Source organism: Heliangelus exortis, chromosome 3 (assembly GCF_036169615.1).
Source record: "Heliangelus exortis chromosome 3, bHelExo1.hap1, whole genome shotgun sequence".
NCBI lineage: Eukaryota > Metazoa > Chordata > Aves > Apodiformes > Trochilidae > Heliangelus > Heliangelus exortis.
Genome location: NC_092424.1, coordinates 91294014 through 91317164, shown reverse-complemented (window position 1 = coordinate 91317164; position 23151 = coordinate 91294014). Strand labels below are relative to the sequence as shown.

At 40.4% G+C, this 23151-nt stretch overlaps 1 protein-coding gene across 3 annotated transcripts in view; it reads left to right on the top strand.

The window, feature by feature from the left end:
• Nucleotides 1-23151, top strand: part of LRRC1 (leucine rich repeat containing 1) — a 95606-nt gene that overhangs the window by 20650 nt on the left and 51805 nt on the right. For all 3 annotated transcript variants that reach the window (XM_071741719.1, XM_071741720.1, XM_071741721.1), the window contains exons 3-4: nt 11078-11156; nt 14381-14470. In XM_071741719.1, coding sequence (XP_071597820.1) covers nt 11078-11156; nt 14381-14470 — 169 coding nt within the window. The remainder of the gene's footprint in view (nt 1-11077; nt 11157-14380; nt 14471-23151) is intronic.

The following is a 23151-nucleotide window of genomic DNA, read 5'->3' as shown; positions in this document are numbered from 1 at the left end:
CCTTGCTCCTTGACTGGCACTTTATTAAGCTTCCCTCTCTCCCAAAGTGTATGCAGCTTCTTGGAGATCCCTGGGAATCATAGCAGGCAGGTACCCATGCTGCTCATCCTGCAGAGGTTTCCTCCAGTGACTCCCTCCCCCCTTTTCTTTTGAGCAACCCCTGGAGGCTGAATTCTTAAGAGTTTAGGGCCCTGCTCTCCAAGATTCATTAAAATGTTAATGACTTTTCTTGTTCTGTAGCTTCTTCCAGACAGGAGGAGTAATGCATAAAGTTTCTGTAGTTAATTTTAATGCATGCTGATATTTGTGATTATGTATGCTATGCATTTATGCTGTGTTCTTGCAGACATAGTGCAGTCCTTTTTAGCATCCTCTTCTCCAAGAAGAGCATTTTTTGTTTGCCTTTGACAAGCATTAAATCCTCCAGGTTCCACTATTTCATCACAATATTGCATGCTCCTTAAAATGCCCTGAAGGTGTTAATTTAATTGTAGTATTTTGATTTGAAAGACATTGCTACCTGACACATACTTTCTCTTAACAGATATGGTGTGGAAGTCTGGATTAAATTTTTTAAAATATCCTGTATTTTTTCCAGACTTCGATAGATTGTCAGCATTTCAGTCAGCTCTTTTACGATAAGAAGATAATCACTTTGAGGTTTCACACAAGACAGTGGCTGGAGGGTTATCAGGAACTGGGGTGGCTTTCCTACCCTTCCCAGCTGCAAGGATGCCATTTAAACTGTGCTGCTCTCCGTACCCTTCTCAGATGAAAACTATCCCCCTTCATTATGTAGGAGATGGGCCCCTTGCCTTTCTGTGTCTGCCTTCATGCTGCCATCTCTCTGTGATAAAGGCTTCTCTGTTGCTGCTCTTCTTGCTTCCATTGAACATACCTACCAAGGACTTGGCTGTGCAAGCCCATAGCATCAATGTAGTTGCTGTGTGGCAGCAGATTTGCACTAACTACCTGTAGTGACTCTCTAGCTGGCAGCAGGTAAGAGGATTCATGTCAGCTGTCTATGGAAGTGCTGTAACCTTATGGTTTGGGCTTGCATCCACTCCCCAAGTCTCAGAACAGTGTGCAATAGGAGAATTAAATGGATTTTGATAATCTTTGTAGATGGGTTATGCTTGTTTTCTTGCTGATTTTTCTCTCAACATACTGAGGAGCAAAGGGTTTGCTGTGGCATCTACTGAGGAAATCTGTGCAGGAGCAGATCTTGTTAAGCCATATTTGATTCTCTATCATGCTTGAAACCAAATCTCAACATAGTTCTTTTCTTTGCTATCCAATAAAATAATACAGTGTGTTTAATGTGTACAATTTCATACCTTCCCTAGAGATGGATTTCTGTAGTTTCTGGTTAAACTGAGATTAAGACTATATTGACAGTGCAGTTCTGGATACAGGTCTTGTGACATCAGGATGTTCTAATTCCAACTCTTTACACAAGTTGCTATGTTATGGCAAATGCTAACATTTATGTGAAAATGAGTACAGATTGCACAAAAAATAAATATGCTGCCTCAGTATTACCCTAGCAGTAGTAGTTCCTCAGTAGTATCCCAATAGTCACAGCACTGTAGTGTAAGGAGAGAGCTGCTGCTGCTGTGCAAGGCTGGTGGTCTGAGCAGCATCCAAGATTCTGGAAATCAGTTTTTGGCAGCTGTAGGCCAGTGTCACAGATATTCCATTAACCGTATTTTTACCTTTATTTTGCTTTCAAAAACTATTTTAGTTGCATATGTAGGAACTTTTGTCTCAGTTACCAGTTCTTCCAGAAATCAACAGTATTTAACTGTTCTACTTTCAGTTGCAGGTGGTTTGATATTACTACTTTCTATTGAAAGTGTTTATTTTTTATCTGCTTTACAACCTAATTAGAAGTCTTTTGGAGGTCTCAGGACACCACATTCACTATGTATTGTGTGATAGGTACATTTTATTCAACAAGTCATATAAAGGTCCTCAGAAGTCGTGTTGAGCACGTGGCAGCTGCCGTGCGGGGTTATCAGTCGATGCCACTGAGGAGCAGTGCATAGTCTGAGGCTGCAGCTGACTTGTTTGTGTCAGGGCATGCACACCAGTGCTTTCCCCTTTTAATCCAGCTACCTGCTCTCACATATCTGTCACCTGTACTGTAGGATTACTTCCCTTCTCCCCACAAAGTGGGTGAGTGTCCCCCTTTTACCTCCGAAAGCAGGATATCCAGCGTCTTCAGACTGGGAACAGTGAGAGAGGAAAGGCTTGAACATTTGTTTCAGCTCAGCCTGGGCTGGTGAGGCAGCTGTTTTGCAGTGAGGATGTCAACTAATTAGGTAGAAGTCTTCTGTTGCTTTCCTGCAGCCCCACGTGGGCTCTGCTCTCCCTCTGGTCACAAAGAGCTGCTGGCTTTTGCCCTGTGCCCTCACCTGGCTGTCCACCTCTGCTGCACTTCCACAGCATCTGTTCAAGGAACTTCTCCACAGAATCCTCCTCTGTCTGCCACCAGCTGCCCCGACACGAGCGTGCTGGTACGAGTCTGGTGGTAAATAACAAAACCCCGAATGCCGGGAAACAAATGTGAATTGACACTTTCTCACTCAGTGGACATGAAAAAAAAAAAAAAAGATGCCTGCAAGCTGTGCTGTGAGGCAGTGTAGCTGGCAAATGCATGTTTTTTGTTATCAAATGCAGCTGCTGGATGTGGCTTGTTTGCCTTCTGTACTGATTTGTGTTCAGATGAGCACTTGTGGACAAACAAAATTCCTCTTTGACTCCTCAGTGGAGTACTCCACTGTATATCTTACCTGGTATAAAAAAGCATCCTGTGAATGCACTCACTGAAGCCCTGGTTGAAACATCTGAAAGCCATGGGACATCCCAGCCAGAGTATTGTGGTCTGGATGGTGGCAGAGCAGTACTGCAGATTATTTTAAGCTTTAGTCTGCATCAGCCAGTGACTGTTTTGACTGTTTTTTGGTTTTGTGTTTTTTTTCTATTTCTCTTGTTTTTCTTTTTTTCCCCCCTAATGAAATCAAAGCTTGCTAGTAGCAAATAAAAGAATTTTCCACTCTTTTAGATGGTTACTTGCTAGCAGTTGTTTTGTTGTTTTTTTGACACATTAATTTCTAATGACATCTATTTTCTTTGTATTATCTCCCATCCCTTTCTTTCACTTAGTGTAAAACCTGTATTTAACATTGTCGTCTTCATGTCTTACACATGAATTTCGGGGATCAATGTAAAAAGCAGAACGCTGGGAAAGAAGTAAACATATACTGCAAATTGATTTTAGCTTCTGGAATACTTCAGAGTCCAACAGATATGTAGGAACTCTTTCTGGCTTTGGAGAAGTGATGTAGAAGTTGGCATTTATGATTCCATGTCACTAAAATGAATTTGGTGTTGTTAAGTTGGGGGAGGAGGTGAGCTTTATATGCAGCAGAAGTAAGGTGAAGGAAATGTCTGGGCTTTATTACTGAGCAATGCTCATCAGGCAGGGAAAGGAAGAAGCATCAAGTGCCAACTATGACCAGGAAAGAGAAGATAAGTGAAATCTCATGATGGAATAATCTAATTAGAGAAGTTAGAAGGAGTTATTTCTAAATGGATTACAGAAAAGTGGATTTTTCCATCAAGGTATACTCTGCCTGGTTTGCTGTTTTACTTCTGTGTACATCTAGCAACAGCGACTGGCTTCATCTAACTATTTTTTTTTTTTTAAAGCAGCAGGACAAGTTGGAGACAGAAACCTTTGGCCCGCTGAAGCATTAAACATCAGACAATCCATATGGGTGTGACATAAAATAAATACTTCATTTTCTGGATGATCTAGATTAGAGATCATAAAATGGCAATCTGCAAACAGGCGTTGTTAATTCTTATACCCACAAAGTTGCTTGGCTTTTGGTTTCTTTTGTGCTGAGAAGGTTAGATGCTCTGATTATGAAGTTAGTGAGGAATTAATCCAACAAAACACATAGTACAGTTTCTGTCATCCACAGATTCATAAGTAAAATACTTGTTTTTACTTTTTTTTTTCTTGCTGCTCAGACAAAGAGTATTTAATTCCTACTAGCCTCGAGGTCCAAGATGGAAATCCTGATGTCTTTTCAACTCTTCATTGCCATATATCAGTAAAAAGATAGAAGACCTAAATTTCTTGCTGAACTGGAGCTCCTCCGCTTAATTCACCTGGAACTATTGTTTGCTTGTGATCTTATCTTTGATTTTCCTGCAGTTTCTTCTGTTATTTCTTCTTGCATCTGAGAAGGGCATTCTGTTGATATACCACATACAATGTAAAAAAACCAGCCTGTTTTATGTCCCCACGCAGATTTCTTTTAAGTAAATTGCCTATGTATCCATGAAATGCAGCTTTGGGAGGAATTTTTTCCCTGCTTCTCTCCACCCTTGTAAAAGGGCCGTATCCAGAAGCAATGAGGAGGAGGAATTAGATACATACCTCGCTTCAGTTTCTTGGTAATTACAACTCTAAGGAATTTAGTTCAGAAAACCCAGCCTGAAATTGTGAATCTGCCTTATAGTTGTAAAGATGGGTCTTAAAAGAGCTGCATCTCTTGTATTTTGGAAATCCTCACCCTAGGAGCTTGAAGAGGAAAATTCTGCAGCCTATACAAGGGCCACTCAATCTCAATAGATTTGCAAGAACCAGGTTACTCCTGACACATTGTGCTACAGGAATTGTAGAGTTCACCTGCAGAGGTTGACTTCTGCAGCCTTCTGGGTTTATAGCAAAACCATCCAGTTTCTATGGAAAAGCCCATCAGATCATCATGATTTTAATGTGGAAATGGAAGGAGAGGACAAGTCACCTTTCTCCATCCCTTCCCTCTTGGAGGCAGAACTTCTGGGAGCTGCACTTGTCTGCTTTGGGGAGGATAGAGAAGTGGTGGCCCCTGTGAGACAACAGCCTATTCAGCAGGGCTTTGCAGGTGAAGAGCCCTTCATAAAGACAAACAAATATTTGCACCACAATTTCCTTCTTCCAAGCTACTTCACCAGGTGAGCAGTTTTCTTCTCCCATCCTGGGAAGATAGAGGAAGTAGAGAATGGGCTTAGAGCTTCCCCAGGTGCAGGTGTCTCAGAAGCCCCTCTGCAGTGGATGGCACAGAGGAACCTCTATGGAAGTGGGAAGAGAATCTTGAAGGCTCTTAAATTGCTTTAGCACTGCAGTGCCTAATGCTTTATTGGGCCTTTTGTGTGCCCGTGTGTATGTGTGATATACCGTAGTAGATACTGCATATGTGAAAAGAGGCAGGGAGAAAATCCTGTGTATTGAATGGGATGGATGAGATCTGGTCTGCCTCTGGTTATCTGTCTCCTGAGGGATAATGCTGCATGTGTTCAGTCTTTGAGTCTGGAATGGCTGTACTTTTGGTATAAGCAAATCAACCACTGAATACATTAATGAATCACTGAGTGGTTAAGGTGTTTTGCCTATGGTGTATGTATTTGATGGTGAGCCATGACTGTCTAGATCAGTACTATTCAGTTGGTTTTTGCTGGTTTGTATGGGATGTGTTGGCTCCAGCCCTCCCAAGGCACTCTGCTCTGTGTCACCTTCATAGCTGGAATATTTAACATTGTCCAGTAGTTGCTCCCTGAAAGATTCTTAAATGTTGTTAGCTCTTCTTCAGGAATATGGCACTTCCACTAGGTTCTTGTGAAAACACTTTTTACTTTGAGTTGGAGTCAACTGAGTGAGTAGCTCTGGTCTTGTAGCCCTGTTGCATCTTAGAACCTTCCTGACTGTTGCTGTTTTGGTTTTGATTAGATATTGATAATTATGTTCAGTATTGCAAAATGTGTAAAGGATGCTGGCCAAGTAACCTTTGGCTAGAGAAAAAAAAAAGTTAGCTCTTGAAATTTGATATACGGTGCTGTAAAAATGTGCCATGCCAAAGGTTTTATCAGGTTAAAGTGAAGGTTGTCTTCTCCCAGCCACAAGGAGAAGGCAGATGGGGGAATAGGGATTGAGAGGGGTCACTGTTGCAAAAATCTTCAATGAAAGACAGAAAACAAAGGGTTGTTTAGAATTGATTTTCTCATTCAGACAGTAAAGAATTTCCTAGTGCCAGACTTACATCTTAAGTCAGTTGGTTAGGAAATTCTGTTGCAAAGTAGAATGATAGACATCTGAAGAGGTATTTTGAAGTGTGGGAGGGGAAATATGCCCTCTTACATACATGACTGCCAAGCCCGATTTTAATCCACTTCTGCTGGCACGACTTCTTTTTTGCTGCCAGTGTATTTGTATTGTCACACGTCACAGGGCTTATGGTTGGTTTATGGCTTTATTATTAGCAATGCTGCACAATCTGTATGCCAGAACATCTGGGGCATCGTGCAAATGTGGAGCATTCATCAGTGTATAGCATTAGAAGAATCCCAGATATTTAAGTAGGATTTGAGCTGGATATCCAGGAGTGGCAAGAAAAGAATTCAACCTTACTGCTGCAGATATTGGCAGAGATATATGTGTTAATGTCTGTAATGAAACCAAGTAGTCAACAATAATGGTGAAAGCTGCTTAACCCATCAAGAAACAAAAGGACTTTATGTTTTTTAACATCCTCTGTTACATTTCAGTTGTTTTTGTCAAAGCTTCTAATATGGACTGTCATCTTCTCTTAGAATAAATCACATGAGATTTTTTTTTGTCAAGTACTAAAATGCTATTTGTTTTTTCTTTCCTGAGTTTCTCTTCTAATATTACAGTAATATTCACATGAAGTAATAAAGTATCTGCCTGCAGTTTGGTTCTCTTTTGCCTGAGAAATCTTTTTAAGATTCCTTGCAATTAAAATTAATTGTATTTCAACCATGTTAAACTTAGTGAGTTTATAATGATCCTCAGCTCAAAAATTTGCACTGAATTTTTGTCAGGAGGAGAAAAATTAATTCAGATACAGAAAAAGTATAAATGCAGGGACGAAAACGTGTTTAATCTTAAAAAAATCCCTTAACATAGAAATGGAGTTTCCCTTCTTCTCGCTGTGCCTGTTGCTGTTGAAGATTTTTGCTCATGAAGTGACTTCATAGTCTGGAATATCTGTTCTGAAAAAGTGCATTTCTTTTTCAGAACAGATTTTGTAATTTTTAAATGAATCCAAACTTTAAGCAGTGCCTATACTGTCTTATTTCAAGTAGTATCTTATATTCAGTAATACTCATTTAGATACTTCTTGGCTTTTACAGATAATAACTAAGACCTGTGACAGAAGTAGCTTATCAAATAAGTTTTGCTGAGAAGCTGTAGTTTCTAGTTTTCTAGTCCATCATACAGAAGTAGAAGAGAAATTATTTGCAGTATGGCAATGAAACTACGCATTGGTAGAGGAAATGAGTACTGTGAGTAGTTTCAGAAACTTTGAGGTTTTAAGTTTATCTTCTGCTTTATACACACTTTGTGTGTGTGTGTGTGTGTGTGTATGTGTGTGTGTATTTTTCCAAACAAATTAGTACTTCTACTTGAGATTTGACTTTTTGGGTGTTTTTTTGTTTGTTTTTATCTGAGAGAATGATTCACACAGGTAAATGTGTATCTGTATATGAAAGGGGTATAGCAGTACAATATGCATTTGCAAAAGTTGTGAATGCTGGATTGGTTGAGACAAAACAAATTATTGTGAACCCTCAGAAGCTTTGAAACAGTGATGTCCCTTTCAGGACTTTACCAGCTAGTCATCCAGGAAGGTTGGGATGAAGGCTAGATAGTGGATAACACATTTCTTCTCTTGTTGCCAGTTATCAGAGCTCAGTATGAGTGCTTGTCATTGCTGCAGCGCATGTCTGTTGAATGCATGAAGGATCCCTGTCTTCAGTAATCCTGTAATAGAAACTCCATCTTCTGCAGGGGGTATTCAGTCACAAAGCATTAGCATGGGTAAAACTATCAGCTTTGCTGAATGTGGATGCAGTTTTGCTTCTGTTTTGATTTTATGGATATTATATAATGCAAGATTTCAGTTTCTGTGTATTGTTTGTATTTCTTAGATCACACTTTAAAAAGTGAGTGCTGCTACAAGAATGTTTAATAATCAAAATAATAATAATAAAAATGTAGTTTATTTGCCATCAGTGTAGCAAGACAGAGCAATGCCCCTGCAATGACATCAATGCTTTTTGTTCCTCAAATGCCACTATTTAGACCCATTTGTCCCCACTGTGAGGTTTTGACTTCTCAAGGGAGGTCAGCAGTGATGTTTGTAAATATGACTCTGAAATTGGCTGGTTGTTCAGGTGTCCCTGATTTAAATTTGGGAGCCTTGGGGCTCCTGCAGTCTTATGGCTACTTCTGAGGCTCTTCGTGGAGGATCTGTTTGTTGACTGTGTCACTGATGCATGTGCTGGATTTAGCCCTTTGAATGAAATGAAACCCATGAAGAGGAGGTTGCAGAGCCTTATCACAAGACTTGTTTTCTCTCCAACCTGACATCTCTGCACAGGGTCCTAATTTGCAGCCCCTGCACCTCTCTCACCTGAGTGCCAGTCTGATGTCCTGCCAGCTGGTCTGGTTTTTCTGTGAGGAAAGCCAGACTGCTGGAGGGGAATGAGATCTCCTAATCCTCATGTGGGGACTTGGTGTGATTTGTCTCTTCTAACCTCAAAGGCTTCACCTAATGCTCCACTCTGAATGTACCTCATTGCTTTTGGGTTTCTAGGACAGACAGCTGTTTCCTCAAGTACCAAAGCTGTCATGAAGGAGTGGGTCAGTAAAAACAGATAAAATATCTCTGATGGGATTTTATCTCTAAAGTCACGTATTCCATTTTATGGTACAACTACTTCTGTTGATGGACCTTAGAGTTTCTGTAGGTTTGAATGTAATTTGCTGTCGTTCACCAAGTGTACTGAAGGAACAGTTTGTGCTGCACACACTGCTCTGTGCAAACCTCACCCTTCAGTGCCTTGGTTTGGAGGCACAGCTTAGAATCACAAAATCAGTTTGGATTGGACCTCTAAAGATCACCCAGCTCCCGTCCCCCTGCCATGGGCAGGGACACCTTCTGCTAGACTAGCTGCTTAAAGCTCTGTCCAACTCAACCTGAACATGTCTGAGGAGGGGTCATCCACAGCTTCTCTGGGAAACCCATGGCAGGATCACACCACCCTCACAGGAAAGAATTTCTTCTTTATTCCTAATCTAAATGTACCCTGTTTCAGCTTAAAATTGTTCTCTATCATCCTATCTTTACATGCCCTTGTAAAAAGTCCCTCCCCAGTTTTCCTGTAGCCCCTTCAGGTACTGTAAGGTTGCTATAAGGTCTCCCTGGAGGCTTCTCTTCTCCAGGCTGAACAACCCCAACTCTCAGTCTGTCTTCATAGCAGAGTTGATCCAGCCCTGTGATAATTTTCATGACCCTCCTCTGGACTTGCTCCAGGAGATCCATGTCCTTCTTGTCTTGGGGGCCCAAGACCTGGACGCAGTACTCCAGGTACAGCCTCACGAGAGCTTGGTCTTTTGAGGCCTCACACTGTGGGTATTTACCCCTCTCATTCCTGTTTTTGCTATTTAGTTATAGCGAATATATTTTCTCAATATGGAGTTTACTTCTGGGGTTAGTGGTTATACCACTTACAGGCTACTTCTCTTTATCTGCCAGGGCTGTTTTGAAAGCTGTGCCTAGTGAGTGTGCTGGGAGCACTGGGGTTTGAGAAGGGTGATCTGCATCCATTTCAGGAGAAGGAACCTCATGCAGTAGTGTGAAACCCATTTGGGGGTGCAAATCTCCCTCCCTCCCTGCAGCCCTTCCCACTCCTATAGGAAACAGAAGAATGTTCCCGGAAGATGCTTGTCTACTACTGCTTCATTGAGTGTTCACAACCAGTGACCTGTGGGCTCTTGCTGGCTCTGGGTTCAGTTCTGAGATGGTAACAATTCAAAATAGATGTGTATGCTTAGGTTAACTATGTGCATGCTTAGGTTAACTGGCAAGAGATTGAACCTGATGAGCAAGTACTCTCCTGCCTCCTTCTCCATTGCACTACTTTTGGGGAGAAGAGCTGGATGTAGTATATAGGTAGTAAATTCTGAGTTACTCAGCTGGGTAGGAAGAGACCTGCTTTCTAAATATTTAGGTCACAGATGGCTGCTGAGATCAGTGGTGCCACTTGCATGAAGACATTTCTCTAAGTATTCCTTGTGATGAGAACAGCAGGAAGAGAAGCTGGAGTAGATCTAATGCTCTATAGAAGAAATGGAAATGGGAAAAAAAACAGAATTCTGATTTGTACTTTAAGATACGCCTTTTTAAAATTTTTTTCAAAATTATTCATAAAAATGTTATTAAACAAGGAAACAGAACGTATGTCAATGACAGTAGACAGGGACTTACTCATAGGACCCATAGCCTTTTCATGGAAATACAGCTTTCTGTAAAAGGCCCAGAAGACAATTGTACTTTTAGGATAGTGTGTCTAACTTCAGTAGGTAAATGTGTTATGTTGAAGTTGCGTGGAAAAAAAGATTTGTTTTCAAATATAAATATCTCCGAATGCTTTCTGACAATCTGAAATAGTGTGCTAGCCTTATTTGGGACCTATCAGTTTGAATAATATTTTCAAATTACCCAGCTTTAGTGTGAAGGCAGCTGATTTTGCTCCCATGCATGTGTGTTATAGGTGGAGAGAACTGCATGTTCTCTTCTTCCTTCCCTTGTTTCCACTCCCCATACACTTTCTGCCAGCAGAGATATTGGGTGTGTATAGATGAAATTATAAGAGGTTCAAATTTTAATTGGTTCTTTGGGACAGTCCGACTGCATAGAAAGTACGTTTTTTGATGACCAGAAGCTGAAAAAGATCAGTCCACGGACAGGTGAGTAGTTTAGGATCAGGAAGATGAATGTGGAGTAGGAGGGGGAAGTGGGATGTGAAAAAGTACAAAATGGCCCTGACATGGTAGCTATGTACTTGGACGTGAAGCAGTCTTGTGTGTTGAAATGTCTTGAAAGATATCAAGATAACTCGTTGCAGTAACAAGTTACTGGGTGTAGCAATAATTTCAGTGTAGATGCAGTACAGTTGTTGACAATTTTTTTTCTTTTTTTTTTTCCTTCTGCAGATATTCCTGAAATACCAGAAAGCATCTCATTCTGCAGAGCACTACAGATAGCAGATTTCAGTGGGAATCCACTGACTAGGTAACTTCCACCTTCTTCTTAGTACTTGCCATTCCAGAATTACAATCTTCCTTTAACAATTACAATTTTAAATAAGCCTTTAAAAATTGTGATCTAGGATCTCTATGAAATCTTGCCAACATTGTCTGTCTCTGGCAGGGACTGCAGCAAAAGTTGAGATTTAAAAAGTGATGTACATCTTTCCTGGGAGGGGGTGAAATTTGTTAGCCAACCAGGAAAAATGTAAATCTGGTTGTGTGTAATTTTCATTCCTTTTCTTAAATGCGTAGGAAAACCACGCTCATACTTGGGAGGTATATGGCAGTGCTTAGCATGAATACATTGGCACAAACCCAAGTGCCTGATGATTTGGAATAGACTTTAGATCAGCTGCTGCAGATAATGGGTTTTACTAATGATTAAAGCTTGGACTAACGTTTCATCACCCTCCTATCAATCGGGACACAGTGACACGCAGTAAAATGTGGCAAAAATTCACCGTGTGTGTTAGCGGCTGCGACGGCTGCTGCCAATCTGGTGAGCTGGGCTTTGGGGATGATGTACCATTTTAGTATAGAAGAGTTGTGTTTCATTTCTCTGTTCTGTTTGCTGAAGAATTTTGGATTTTTTCTAGTGATGTGAGGCTGCAGATAGCAAGGAAGAGGTGGTCTGCTAGTTAAGACCTTAGAACAGTATTTGAAGAACTGTTTCCTAAACCCATGGCACAGAGCTCCTTTGTGGTGCTGAGAAAGTGATACAAGCCAGAGTATTCACGGTGGGCTCTCAGGACCTGCTTTGCTTTGCACTGAGATGGGGTAGGAATGCTTGTAAGATGAGCTGGCTGGCTGGAGTGCAGGAGTGCTGACAAACAGGAGAGTGTCTGTAATATCTTAAGCTGCACCAGTGGTTTTGTAAGACCTCTGCTCCCATGTGTGCAGCTGAAATTCTTCAGAAGTGCACTTTGAATATCTCCCACAGTGCATCTTAAGTTCTCTGGCATTAGGGGGACACTTGTGATCTCAATTCCTGTGGCTCTGTAGCCCCCCTTATACAGTGAGGACAATAACACCACAAAAATCCAGTAAAGCAAAGTGAGTATGAGGTGATGTTTAGATAGGCAAGTGGTGAGGGTCACCAAACAGCTTTTTCCCAGGCACCAGTGTGCTTTATGTAGATCTGAGAGCTGCATCTCATGGTATTGAAATCAAAATTGTCTGTCATAGTGTGCTAGTTCTCCTTCTCCATTTTGTGGGCTGAATAAGGCCTGGGGCCTAAGCAGTGTGTTTCCCTAAACATTAGTTGTAATGCACAGCTGTGGCTGAGTGATCTTAAGAAGAGCTGAAAGGCTTCTTCATGGAGTTGAAATAGATCTCATAACTCTTTGTTGTTGAGCATTTAAGAGAATTTTAAAAATCCTTGATAAAGTGGCTCCAAAGTGTATGCATGTCCTGAAAAACATCACTCAAAGCAGTTTACTGAGTTAGAAAAGAGAGATAGCAGAAGCTGTTTACACAGGGTTGCCAGGTATTTTCTGTGATGAGATCCAGAATTTCAGTTGTACCTGTATAACAGCATACAGGTTTTGGCACTAATTTGCCTAGGCAGAATGGGAAAGTGCAGTAGTGATTTCCTTTTCTGTTTGAAATCCTGGAACATTTTTTTAGCCATTGATTCCTGTCCTTATTTCCTCTGAGCTTAAAAGCCAGTCAGAGATCTTCCCAATCAATGTCCTACCACTAATACAGTATGTTGCCTCATTATCAAATATAATTGACGAACCTGCAGCATTGAAAGTGGCTGGCTGACCATTTTTCCAGCTGTTTTCAGATTATTTCAGGTTGATATTAATAAAACCCAGGCATATTTATTGTAGATTAGTCTGGGGGTCTAGTATATGCTATAAATAGAATAGGTCAGGTTGAAAGGGACCTACAACAATCATCTTGTCCAACTACCTGTCCACTTCCAGGGTGACCAAAAGATAACCAGACCATTTAACTCCAGTCTTAAATCTGTTAGAGACTAAATAGTAATGAATAGTTACACTGGAGCTCACATTTTTGAGACACTGAGCGTGTTCTATTAATAAGATCTAGACAATGAGAAATAGTGCAGTATGGATTAGAGCACGTAAAAAGCCCTCCATGCCCTGTCTGCCCCCCTTTCCATTGTAATTTGCCTTTTTCCCTTTCCACACCATGCAGTAGCTATATTTACCTGTAGCTGTGTGTCTCCTTTTGGCCAGCTGCCTGCAGGTCATACCAGCTCACACCTTGTAGCTGGGAGATGGGGAAACTAAACTAATTGCTGCAGCTTGAGCTTACATTGCCTGCTCTGGGTGTCAACCAGAAGCTGGATGGCTGGGCCAGGGGACTTCTCCTTCTCTACCTCATTGCCTCTTTTATCCTATCTTGTCTCTTCTGAAACTAAAAACTGAGCTGGTTGATGCAACCCAGCTGCCAGCAAGCAGTGAGTGGTACAGGAATCCATCCATGTGAGGGGAGAGAAATCCAAGCCATGCAGAACACCCCTGAGGTGATGGACCTTAAGGCTCTGGAACCTTTGGGAGTGTTTTGCATATGGCTGCATTGGACCTTAAGGCTCTGGAACCTTTGGGAGTGTTTTGCATATGGCTGCATTTTATAGTGTAAGAATGGAGGGACTGTGAATGGAGGGACATGCTGTAGGGCTGTGAACCAGTAATTGTGAAATGCTGCAACAGTGGAATGTTGTCTTCAGTGAGCAGATTGTTTCTTCAAAAAGCAGCAATTGAAAAGCAGCCTAATAGCCAATATGAAATGGATGTGCTGCAAGTATGTAGGTAGCTGAAGCCTGAATAAAAAAAATTCTTTAGTTATCCTACCACGTAGGTGATGCTGGAAAATATGTTTGATTTTTAAACATTTGTTAAAATACTTAAAAGCGTTCTCAAGCCCTGTAACTTTAAAAATCTCCCCTTCCTCCCCTACAAGTTGGGGGAATGAAAGAGAAGGACTAGACAGGGATATTACCTGTTCTTTGACACAAAAGAGGTTTCAAAGTCTCTTAAGTCACATGGCTTTTTTTTTTTTACTATGTTCCTTAGAATTTTTTGAGAGCCACTCTACAGCCTGGCCATAACTCCCTCTGTGTGTGTTTGCTGCATAGATTCTTGTTTCCTGCTGCATGTTCTCTTTCCAAGTATGTATTATGTGAATATGAATACTTCTGCTGGAAGTCTTTGATTTGAATTAATATCTCCATAGGTTGCCTGAAAGCTTTCCTGAATTACAGAATCTAACGTGTCTTTCAGTAAATGACATCTCTCTGCAAGCACTACCTGAAAACATTGGGAAGTAAGTTTTTTATACTTTATTACTTTCTTAATTTACTTCTTTGAATTGTTATGCCTATTGTATACATGACTTGCATAATTTAATGTAATATACCTATAAATTTATTTTCAGGTCTGCACTTTCTGTTAAATCTTCATTCCAGTCTGTGGGATGTGTTTAAGAAGAATTTCTTTGTATTTTCACTTAACATTAACAAGCTAATGCAGAACCTGATGCATCTATCTGTATGTTTCGACTCTGTTCTCTAGGATTTGGTGTAACTTTGAATTTTAGGTACAAAATTAAGTGGGTGCTTTCTGAGGCAGATCTGACCTTTTGCTTTCCTACATTGTAGTAGACCATTGATCCATTCTTGTGAACATGTCAGATGGCTTGCAGCTTAGCTGAGAACCAGACAGTTGTTGGCACAAGAACAGATAGATAAAAACTGTCTGTGGTCAGGATGGATATTAGAAGATTCTTCATTATAGGAGCAGTCTGGTCCTGAAAAAAACCCAAACAACGCTACAGTTGGTGCTGTGGAGATGAAGACTTGTGGAACAGCTCTGAAGATGAAATGTGATAAGCTTTTAATATGTGTTCATTACCTCTGGAAAGTAGAGCAGGGTTGCAAGGACAGACTTACAAAGTGGAGATCAGTCAGAAGTAAACGTTTATCTGTCTCATTTTGAGTGAAATGAATATCCACAGTTGCAGAAGGGAAATAACTTCTCTTAGTGGAGAGAAGGGTTTCTCATCCATCTTAGTGGAGAGAAGGGTTTGGAGTAATAAAGGTAATTCCACATCTTCTCACTTGGATACATGAGAATAGCTGTGCCAGCACAGCAAAGGTTCATCTGGCTCATCTTCCTTCTATAGTTGCAGTAAGTTGATGCCTAGTGAGGACTAAGAATAAAAATTGTGTGTTTGATTACTCTTCTTTCCATCTCCTGACTTTTTCTGTTTCAGAGGGTTTTCTGTACTTTGGATTTTGGTTTGTCCACTTTATAGCCCATAATGAACCTCTCTTTCATGTACTTGTCCAGTTTCTCCTTGAGCTTATTTAGGCATCTTTAGTATTCTTCCCTGGCAAATATCTGCACAGGTCTATTATCCGTGGTATTGATTTGTTGTTGTTGTATTTTTTGAGTCTAACTCTACCTACCTTGCCTATGATCCCTAGTATCAGAAGAGACAGTGAGCAGCTGATCCCTATGCACTTGACCCACTGTCAGTGCCTTTGTAATTTTCTATCATATTCCCAGGTGGGTTTTTTCCAGGCTGAAGAGCCTAACTTGCTATTCCAGATTCAGGAATAGTCATCACAGAACTAAAAATATCTGTGCTTTAACTCAGAAAAGTTATAGTTTGTTACTTTTGCTGGGAAACATACCATTTTAGATAATTGGAAATTTCTTCTAGCACCTCATTGTTCTCTTCTCTTTTTTTTGCCTCCACCCCCTCCTTCCCTCCTGCCGCCTCCACTTTTTTGTTTTTTCCAAAACTGCACCTGCCTTTGTGGTTACCTTGCCTCCATTGTTCTAAGTTGTGTACTGAACCACTTCCTTCACAAAACAGCTTTCTTTAGAAAGCTACAGTAACTCAGATGTTGAGTCATGAGTATCCATAGAGGCTTACAGACCTTGGGCATCGTTTCATAAAATTTATTTCTAACATGAATTCTTTGGGGAGCTGGCATAGTCCGTAACAGTAAAACCCAACTGCTCCTAAACAGAGGAGTTCTCCAGAAGAGATCTTATTATTAAGAGCTCCTGCAATGTAGTCAAGTTCAGACCAGCAATGCTGTAGCCACTTCTCATGGGTATGAAAGCTGTGACCAGGCACCACTCCAGCAGCAACAGGACTGGAAAATGTGTTTTGAAACCTTCCACAAGCACTATGAGGTAGAGCTAATGTGCACACAGTGACTACGGCAAAGTCTTACTGAAAAATTGCATGGGCTGAGGCTTTTGGGACATTCTTTATTTTCTGTAACAGTTCATGAAACTTTTCATGCAGCTTTTTGCATCTCTGGCAGCTAAGAACAGGCCTGTTCAGACAAAAATTTGGGATCCTGCATGGTTCTGAAAATGAACATAAGAAACATAGCAAGCTGAAACGATTCCCACAGCATGAGGTGGGCTGCTGCATTGCAGGCAGTAGCTAGAGGAAGGTTGGTGGCTTACCTGGGAGGCTTCTGGCTGTGGTGGCTCTGGCTTCTTGCTTGTCTTGCCTGTTATTTGGGAGTGTGAGTGGTGATAGTCTCTGTTTTGGAGCAAACTACTAGAAATAGCTTGGGTTGAAATGGATACCAGACATTTATAATGATGTCAGTATGTGCAACTGTGCAAGAATAAGGGTAAAAGGTTTCCTATTATTGATCCTAAGAAGTCAAGGGAAATGTAGTAATACTATTTGGGCCCCCTAGGACATCTGTTGCAGAACAGAGTGGTGTAACTTGTCCTCCCTCAAAGTCTGTACCTGATTTCCAATATTGAAGCTAAAAACCAGGGGTCCTCGCTGGCTTTGGAAAGAGCCATATGCTTCTCTAGGTGGTCTCACTAAGTTCTCCTGGAGAGCTTAACTTCTGTTGAGGCTTCCAGGTCTGCTTTGATCTGGGAAGTGCACCCAGGTTAGCTATCTAGAACATGAATATTGTATTTTTACAAAAACTTTAATCTCATTCGTTGAACATTTATGTGTAAATATGCAGAAACAAATGTCTCTGTATCATAATCAGGTATTCTTGATAGGTGAGAATGTGGCAGTGGGGAAGGTGAGAGTAAGCTTGGGCTAAAGATGCATGCTTTTCAACTCAGAAGAATACTACTGTAGCATGAGGGGGACTGGTGGAATGTCCACACAAAATGCAGCTTTTCCTGAATTCTGTTGGGAAATGTCTTGGTGACAGAGAGAAAGGGATCGTGTTTGGTTCCATTTGGAAAATTATTAGAAGGTCTTATTTGTAGACAATTAGAACTGCAACCTGAAGCCCTTATGGGTCACTTACCTCTGAGGGTGAATTTTGGCAAATTTTTAGCATTAGATCTACAAGTAATTAGATGTATTTTTATTTGGCAGGTGCAGTTTTTCAGTTTGCAAAATTTTCATCATTGTAATTTCATTGTAAGTGAATTTGATGGTGCAGCCAACTGCCTTGTGTTTGGTAAAAGCAATGAAATACTCTGTGGCTTCTCCTGAGGTTGTCTGCTTGTGGTCTTCATCTCCTTCTCTGTTCCTTTACCACTACTCTTGCTGTGACTCAAAAAATGCTAGGAACCAGGAAGAAAATAGTGTTGATTATGACTTCCAGGCCAAAGTGATTAAGGCTGTTAGAGGTTTTTGATTGTTTCCAAATGTCTTCCTGGGGTTTCTATGTGCTTTGGATAATAATCTGTGGTGGTTTTTTGTAGAATAGACTGGACTTTGTATGCTGTTTTCTCAAATAGTGAGCTTGTTTTGGGAAAAACTTGAAGCCACTGTGCTTGCTGCTGTTCTTCTGGCCACTAAAGTACATGGAAACTTTGGGAAAATCATTTTATGGTTTTATATTCTTCTCTGGGAAACTGCCTAGTACAGCCAGTAAAATCTCAAATTCATCATCATGTAGTACAGTGATCAGCATGTATGTAAGTGTCTCTGTTTTTTCTGTAAGCTACCTACTTAAAAATCTTGTGGCATGGCAAAGTTGCCCTATTTTTTAATATGGGGAAAGCAGCAGAAGTAATGACAAATATTTTCCAAACAGCAGTACTTTTAAGGTAATTTAGGAAGTTCTTCCTAATGGCAGATAATAGATCTGAATTGCCTTGTGGTCAGCCATTAGTGGAAGTTTGTCTTTCTCATGGATTCAGATATCCAGTCCATTTTTCACATGGTCTGATGTATAAGAGGAATACAGGTAATTCAGCTTCACTGTCCCAGGCCAGTGTCTGAATTTGCTCAAGCCACTGATACGTAGAGTTGCTGTTAATATTTTTACTGTGCCATTAAGAATTCTTCTGCATAGAACACTTATTTTTTTTTTTAATATCCTAACTGGGCATTTGAAGAACACAGGCAAGGCCTCCTTTGTACCTTATGTCTTCCCTCTTGCTTATGCATAGCCATGCTCAGTGTATGTCAGCTTTTCTTCTTCTGTGTGACCACTTAAATCTGCTTAGCTGCTGCTGGTGTATGTGCTGAAAGTTTTCCCTTGCTGCAGGAGGCTTTCCTCTTTTAAGCTCATGTGTAGTTTTAGGGCTTACTGGAAATATGCATGACACGCTGCTTTAGGACTTAATGACAGGCTGGATGCCTTAATACTACTAGTGCTATTTTTTGTGTTTCTCTGTGATTTGTGTTCTCTTAGCTCATGGTGCAGTTGCTATCTGGAGTAAAACTGAATGCTAATGTATGTGGGATATTTTAGCAAATAATTAGGCGGATGCAGCCTGGAGCAGGAGTTGCGCTGTTGGCTAGCTGAACCTTTTGGAGAAACAAGTTACACAATTTAAGCTGTGTGTGGGAGTGTCTTTTACAGCATTTCTCAGTCTAACAAGTCTAATTTCCTTGCCTATTCTGCAGGACTGTGTGTGTCTGTAGAGCTGCCCAACAAGCAAGCATAACCTGTTCCTCCCAGTGTGGGCAGTGTTTAGGAATTTCCACTTGCTCGCAGGATTTTTCTTCAAGCCTTACTTAGTCATGTAACACCCAAAATTCTGGGCATGATTTTCCTGAAATAAATTTACTTTTTTAAAAAAATAATTGTTTGTAAGGGTATTATGATAAATCAGGGTGTTTATAAGGCTTCTTAGGGCATGGCATACAGTAGTATCTAATATCTGTCTGTGCCCAGCACCTTCTCTGTCCATATCTGCTCATTCTGTAGCATTGGCTTCAGGATTAGTTTTCCCTCCCAGCCCACTGTGCCTTTATTCCAGCATAGATCTGGGAGTTTACAGATCCATAGAGTGCTCTCCTGGCTTAACATCTAGAAAGAGAGGAGATATCGTGTCAGCTTTGAACATTTACTCACTTATTTACGTTTCTTAGGATTGAGTGAAGTCCAGGTGCATTTTCTGGAAAGCCTTTTATATGTGTCTCTGGTGTTTAATCTAGCACTGGACTCTCAGGTGCTTCACAAGGAATCAGCCCCAGCAAAAACCCCCAGTTCTTTCAGCATGAAATGCCTATTTGTAAAAGACACTTATCTGACAAACTGTGGGGACAGCAAAGTTGACAAGTCTCCTCAACAGCTGAAGCAATGTGCAGTGCTTCACTACCTTGCTTTAAATTATGATTTAAAGCTTACTGCCCCTCAGTACACCAAACATCTAACTGATATCCAGGTTTTAGCTTTCACTATTTTTTCAGCAGACTTGTCTGTGCCTGGAAAAAATAAGAGTACCTCTTCTTTCACTGAGTGTTAAGATTTGAGGTATAGGTTTATTACTGGCTGGCAAGTAGAATGTTTTTGGAAGTTCAAAAAAAAAAGGTTTCCTCTACCATATACGATCTTTATTTTTTCTCCCTCCTCTAAAATGTTTGGATGGCCTCCTGCTTGGACGTGACATGATCTCCAGATGCTGAGAGGTTCAACAAAAGATTGTGGTAGTAATATAATTTGTAGTATCCCCATCATTAACAGCCTCCCTCACCCCCTCCCTTTTTTAAGGGAACTGCACAGTCTGCAGTGCAAGAAAGTCGAATAGCTTTGGTTTAGCTTTAGAACCTGTTGATGTGGGGAGGGGTGAATTTCTACAGATGGGAAGGATATTCTTCTGATGCCAGTGACTGATGAGTCTGGTTTACCCCCAAGCTGCAAGCAGGCTGAAAAGATCTGTGGACTTTGCTACTGAAAGGGACGTACCAGGTAAGCAGAGAAATTTTCCACTTAGTGTCTGCAGCTAGCAGATAGAAGGCTGAAGTAGGCATTTCGTTATGACACTGAACATAATGAAAAGATTAGAGCAGATGTTACTGCACTTAGGAGCATTCTTTTGTGCAAAACTTTGTTATGGGCATGCCTTCAAGAGTACTGGAACCACAGATACTCAGAAATTTTGTGTTAGAGAAACAAAGTTCACCTAGTGTGTTTTTTTTATATATGCGTGTATGTGTTTGATTGTAGAGGTTTTGAAGTTTTCAGCAACTTCTGAACTCAGAATCTATAATGTTGATCTGACCAGGAGTATCTGGAGAGTAAAAGATCTTCAGAGTCAAGGGTGATGCTCTCGATGGTGATGATCCAGAAGCCAGATCAGAATGGGATATGTTTTCTGATACTGGATTCCTGGGCCAGTCACAGACTGTGTTTCTCTTAGTGTATGCTAGGATGCATCAAGTGTAGATTATACATCTGGTAGTGCCACATGGAATGGAAAATGCTCTTAAAACTATGGAACAAGGCAATGTAATTCTGTTTTAAGGTTTAGCATGGTAATGTCTGATTAAATTATGGCCTTACATGATACGACAAAAGTGATGGGGAGGCTTATGTTGTAAATACATAGAAGGACTATTTGTAGTTATAATGGCTAGGCTAATACAAATACTGTTAAAAGCTCTCACTCTGGTTTATCTGAATTTAGCATGAAAAGTAATATTTACAGAGTTTGAGTAGGTAGAGCATTCGGTGTTCATCACAGCTGTTTGCTAAGTGGCAAAACTGAACGTTAAGGAACTCAGATGTATTTCAAGAACACTGTTGAGCAATGTAATAATGAATGCAGTGCCATCTGGCCACAAGGAAGAAATACTTAGCATATAGTTAAACATTTTTTGAAAATAAAGTAATTCCATTTTTTAATTTAAGTTGTTGAAGTTTGACATTGCACGAGTGGAATAGAAGATATTTTGAAAACGAAATCTTGTTGTAAGAGTGCATTGCCTTAGCCTCCCCAACCTGTTTCAGTAATCTTGATAAGCAAATTGGAGAATGTTCAGTTAAAGCATTCTGAAGTGAACAGACTGAGCTGTAATTACGAATCTCTCCCTTGTTCTTAATGATGCCTTTGGAAGGTCATTGGGAGTTCACCGTTCCTGTCTGTTCTTTGCACTATGCTTGTTGCTGTGTGAGTGGGGGAGAGAGTAAAACTGATCCCAGCAACTTGAAAACCAAGCTTATGTAGAATACTAGTAATAATTAGCAGTTTGGACTACGTCTTTTACATAGTTAGGGAATTCCTTGGCCATAGGCTGCAGAATTTCCCTGTTTTTAAAATTTGGATGCAACTTGTACTATTGGCTGTTTGTTTAGCCTTTCCTCCAGTTAGTGGCTGATAGGATACTCTTTTATCTTCTTTTTTTGCTAGTGGAAGACCTGTAGCTTTCTATAAGCCAATAATTGGTACTGACAATTCAATTCAAATAACTAACTATTCAGAGAGCCCTTTCTTGGGCTCTCAGTGTCTTTCCTGTTCAAGTCTAGGATGACTGTATTACCAACTTTACTGTCTTTTGTGCTTACTTAAAATCAACCTTCTGAGAAAGGCGTATTTCCCCCCCCCCTCCCCCCCCCCCCCCATAATGTGTCCACTTTTCCCAGCTCTGTAGAAAATAGCAAGCATTAGGAACATAATCCTTACTTTCAGATTTGCTTACTAGACTTGTTCTGACTAAGGTACTGTCTTGCCTGTCACAAGGTGTGGGATGCTAAGGAAAGCCTTGTGTCTCTCCCTAGCATGTTATACACCTAAACTTGTGTGGAAAACGTAGTGTTTGACTCAGATGCAAGTTACTTCAAGTTGCTTTGCCTCCAAAAAGGAAGAGGGGAAATGCTCTCAAAGATGATTTCTAGAAGAATGGTCCTTAACAATGTTGGTGAGACATAATAAGAGTGTCATCAAAACTAAACTTAGTTACCTTGCTTTACAGTTGTTTTTACAGCAGCTCTTATATTCTGAGATGGAACTGTTTGGACTTCACATATGTGAAGATAGTTTGCTTTGAAATGCATAAGTGCCCTCATTTAGGAAATCAATGTTTCCTGTAATTTTTAGCTTGTGTAAGAATTCCTTTGATTCACTAGCTAAGAATTGGCAAAAATCAGTCTACACTATTGCATGGTGTGGACATAAGGTCTCTCTCTTTAAATTCTACCTAATTAATCTTACAAAAATTCATTAGTGCTCTTTTTTATCATTCCCAGTGTAAAACAGGTTTCCATAACCAATAGGTAACCAAATGAAGGGGCAAGAGACTGGTTAAGGCTGATATTTGAAAAAGAATAATGTTTTAAGCTCAATCTAGACTTTCTGGAAAAATAGCCTTCTTGGCAAAAGGAATCTAGCTGTGATTTTGTACTATTTCTAGGTTATTGTATAATGGATACGAATTTTAAGTTTCTTTCATGAAACCATGTAATTATATGGCAGTATTAAGCAGCAGTTGGAAGGAAAAAAAACATGTGGTGCTGAACCTTTTAAAAAGGAGGGCAAAATGTATACCATGAACTGACAGACCATGAACTACATTGTTAACTGTTAATAGAACCTTAGGAAATTCAGGAAGCATAAATCCTCCCTTATAAGACTAATGTTACTTTTGTTGCATTGCAAATGTCATTACACCAAAAATCAATGTGGATCTAGTTCTTAAAATCCTAGGGATATGTTGCTGGCAGGTACAGGAACTGTGTGCGTGTGAAATAAGGAAGACTCGGGAAAGAACAGAAGTGTTTTTTTTAATTCTGGGAAGGGCTGCTTGCTACAGCAGCTCTT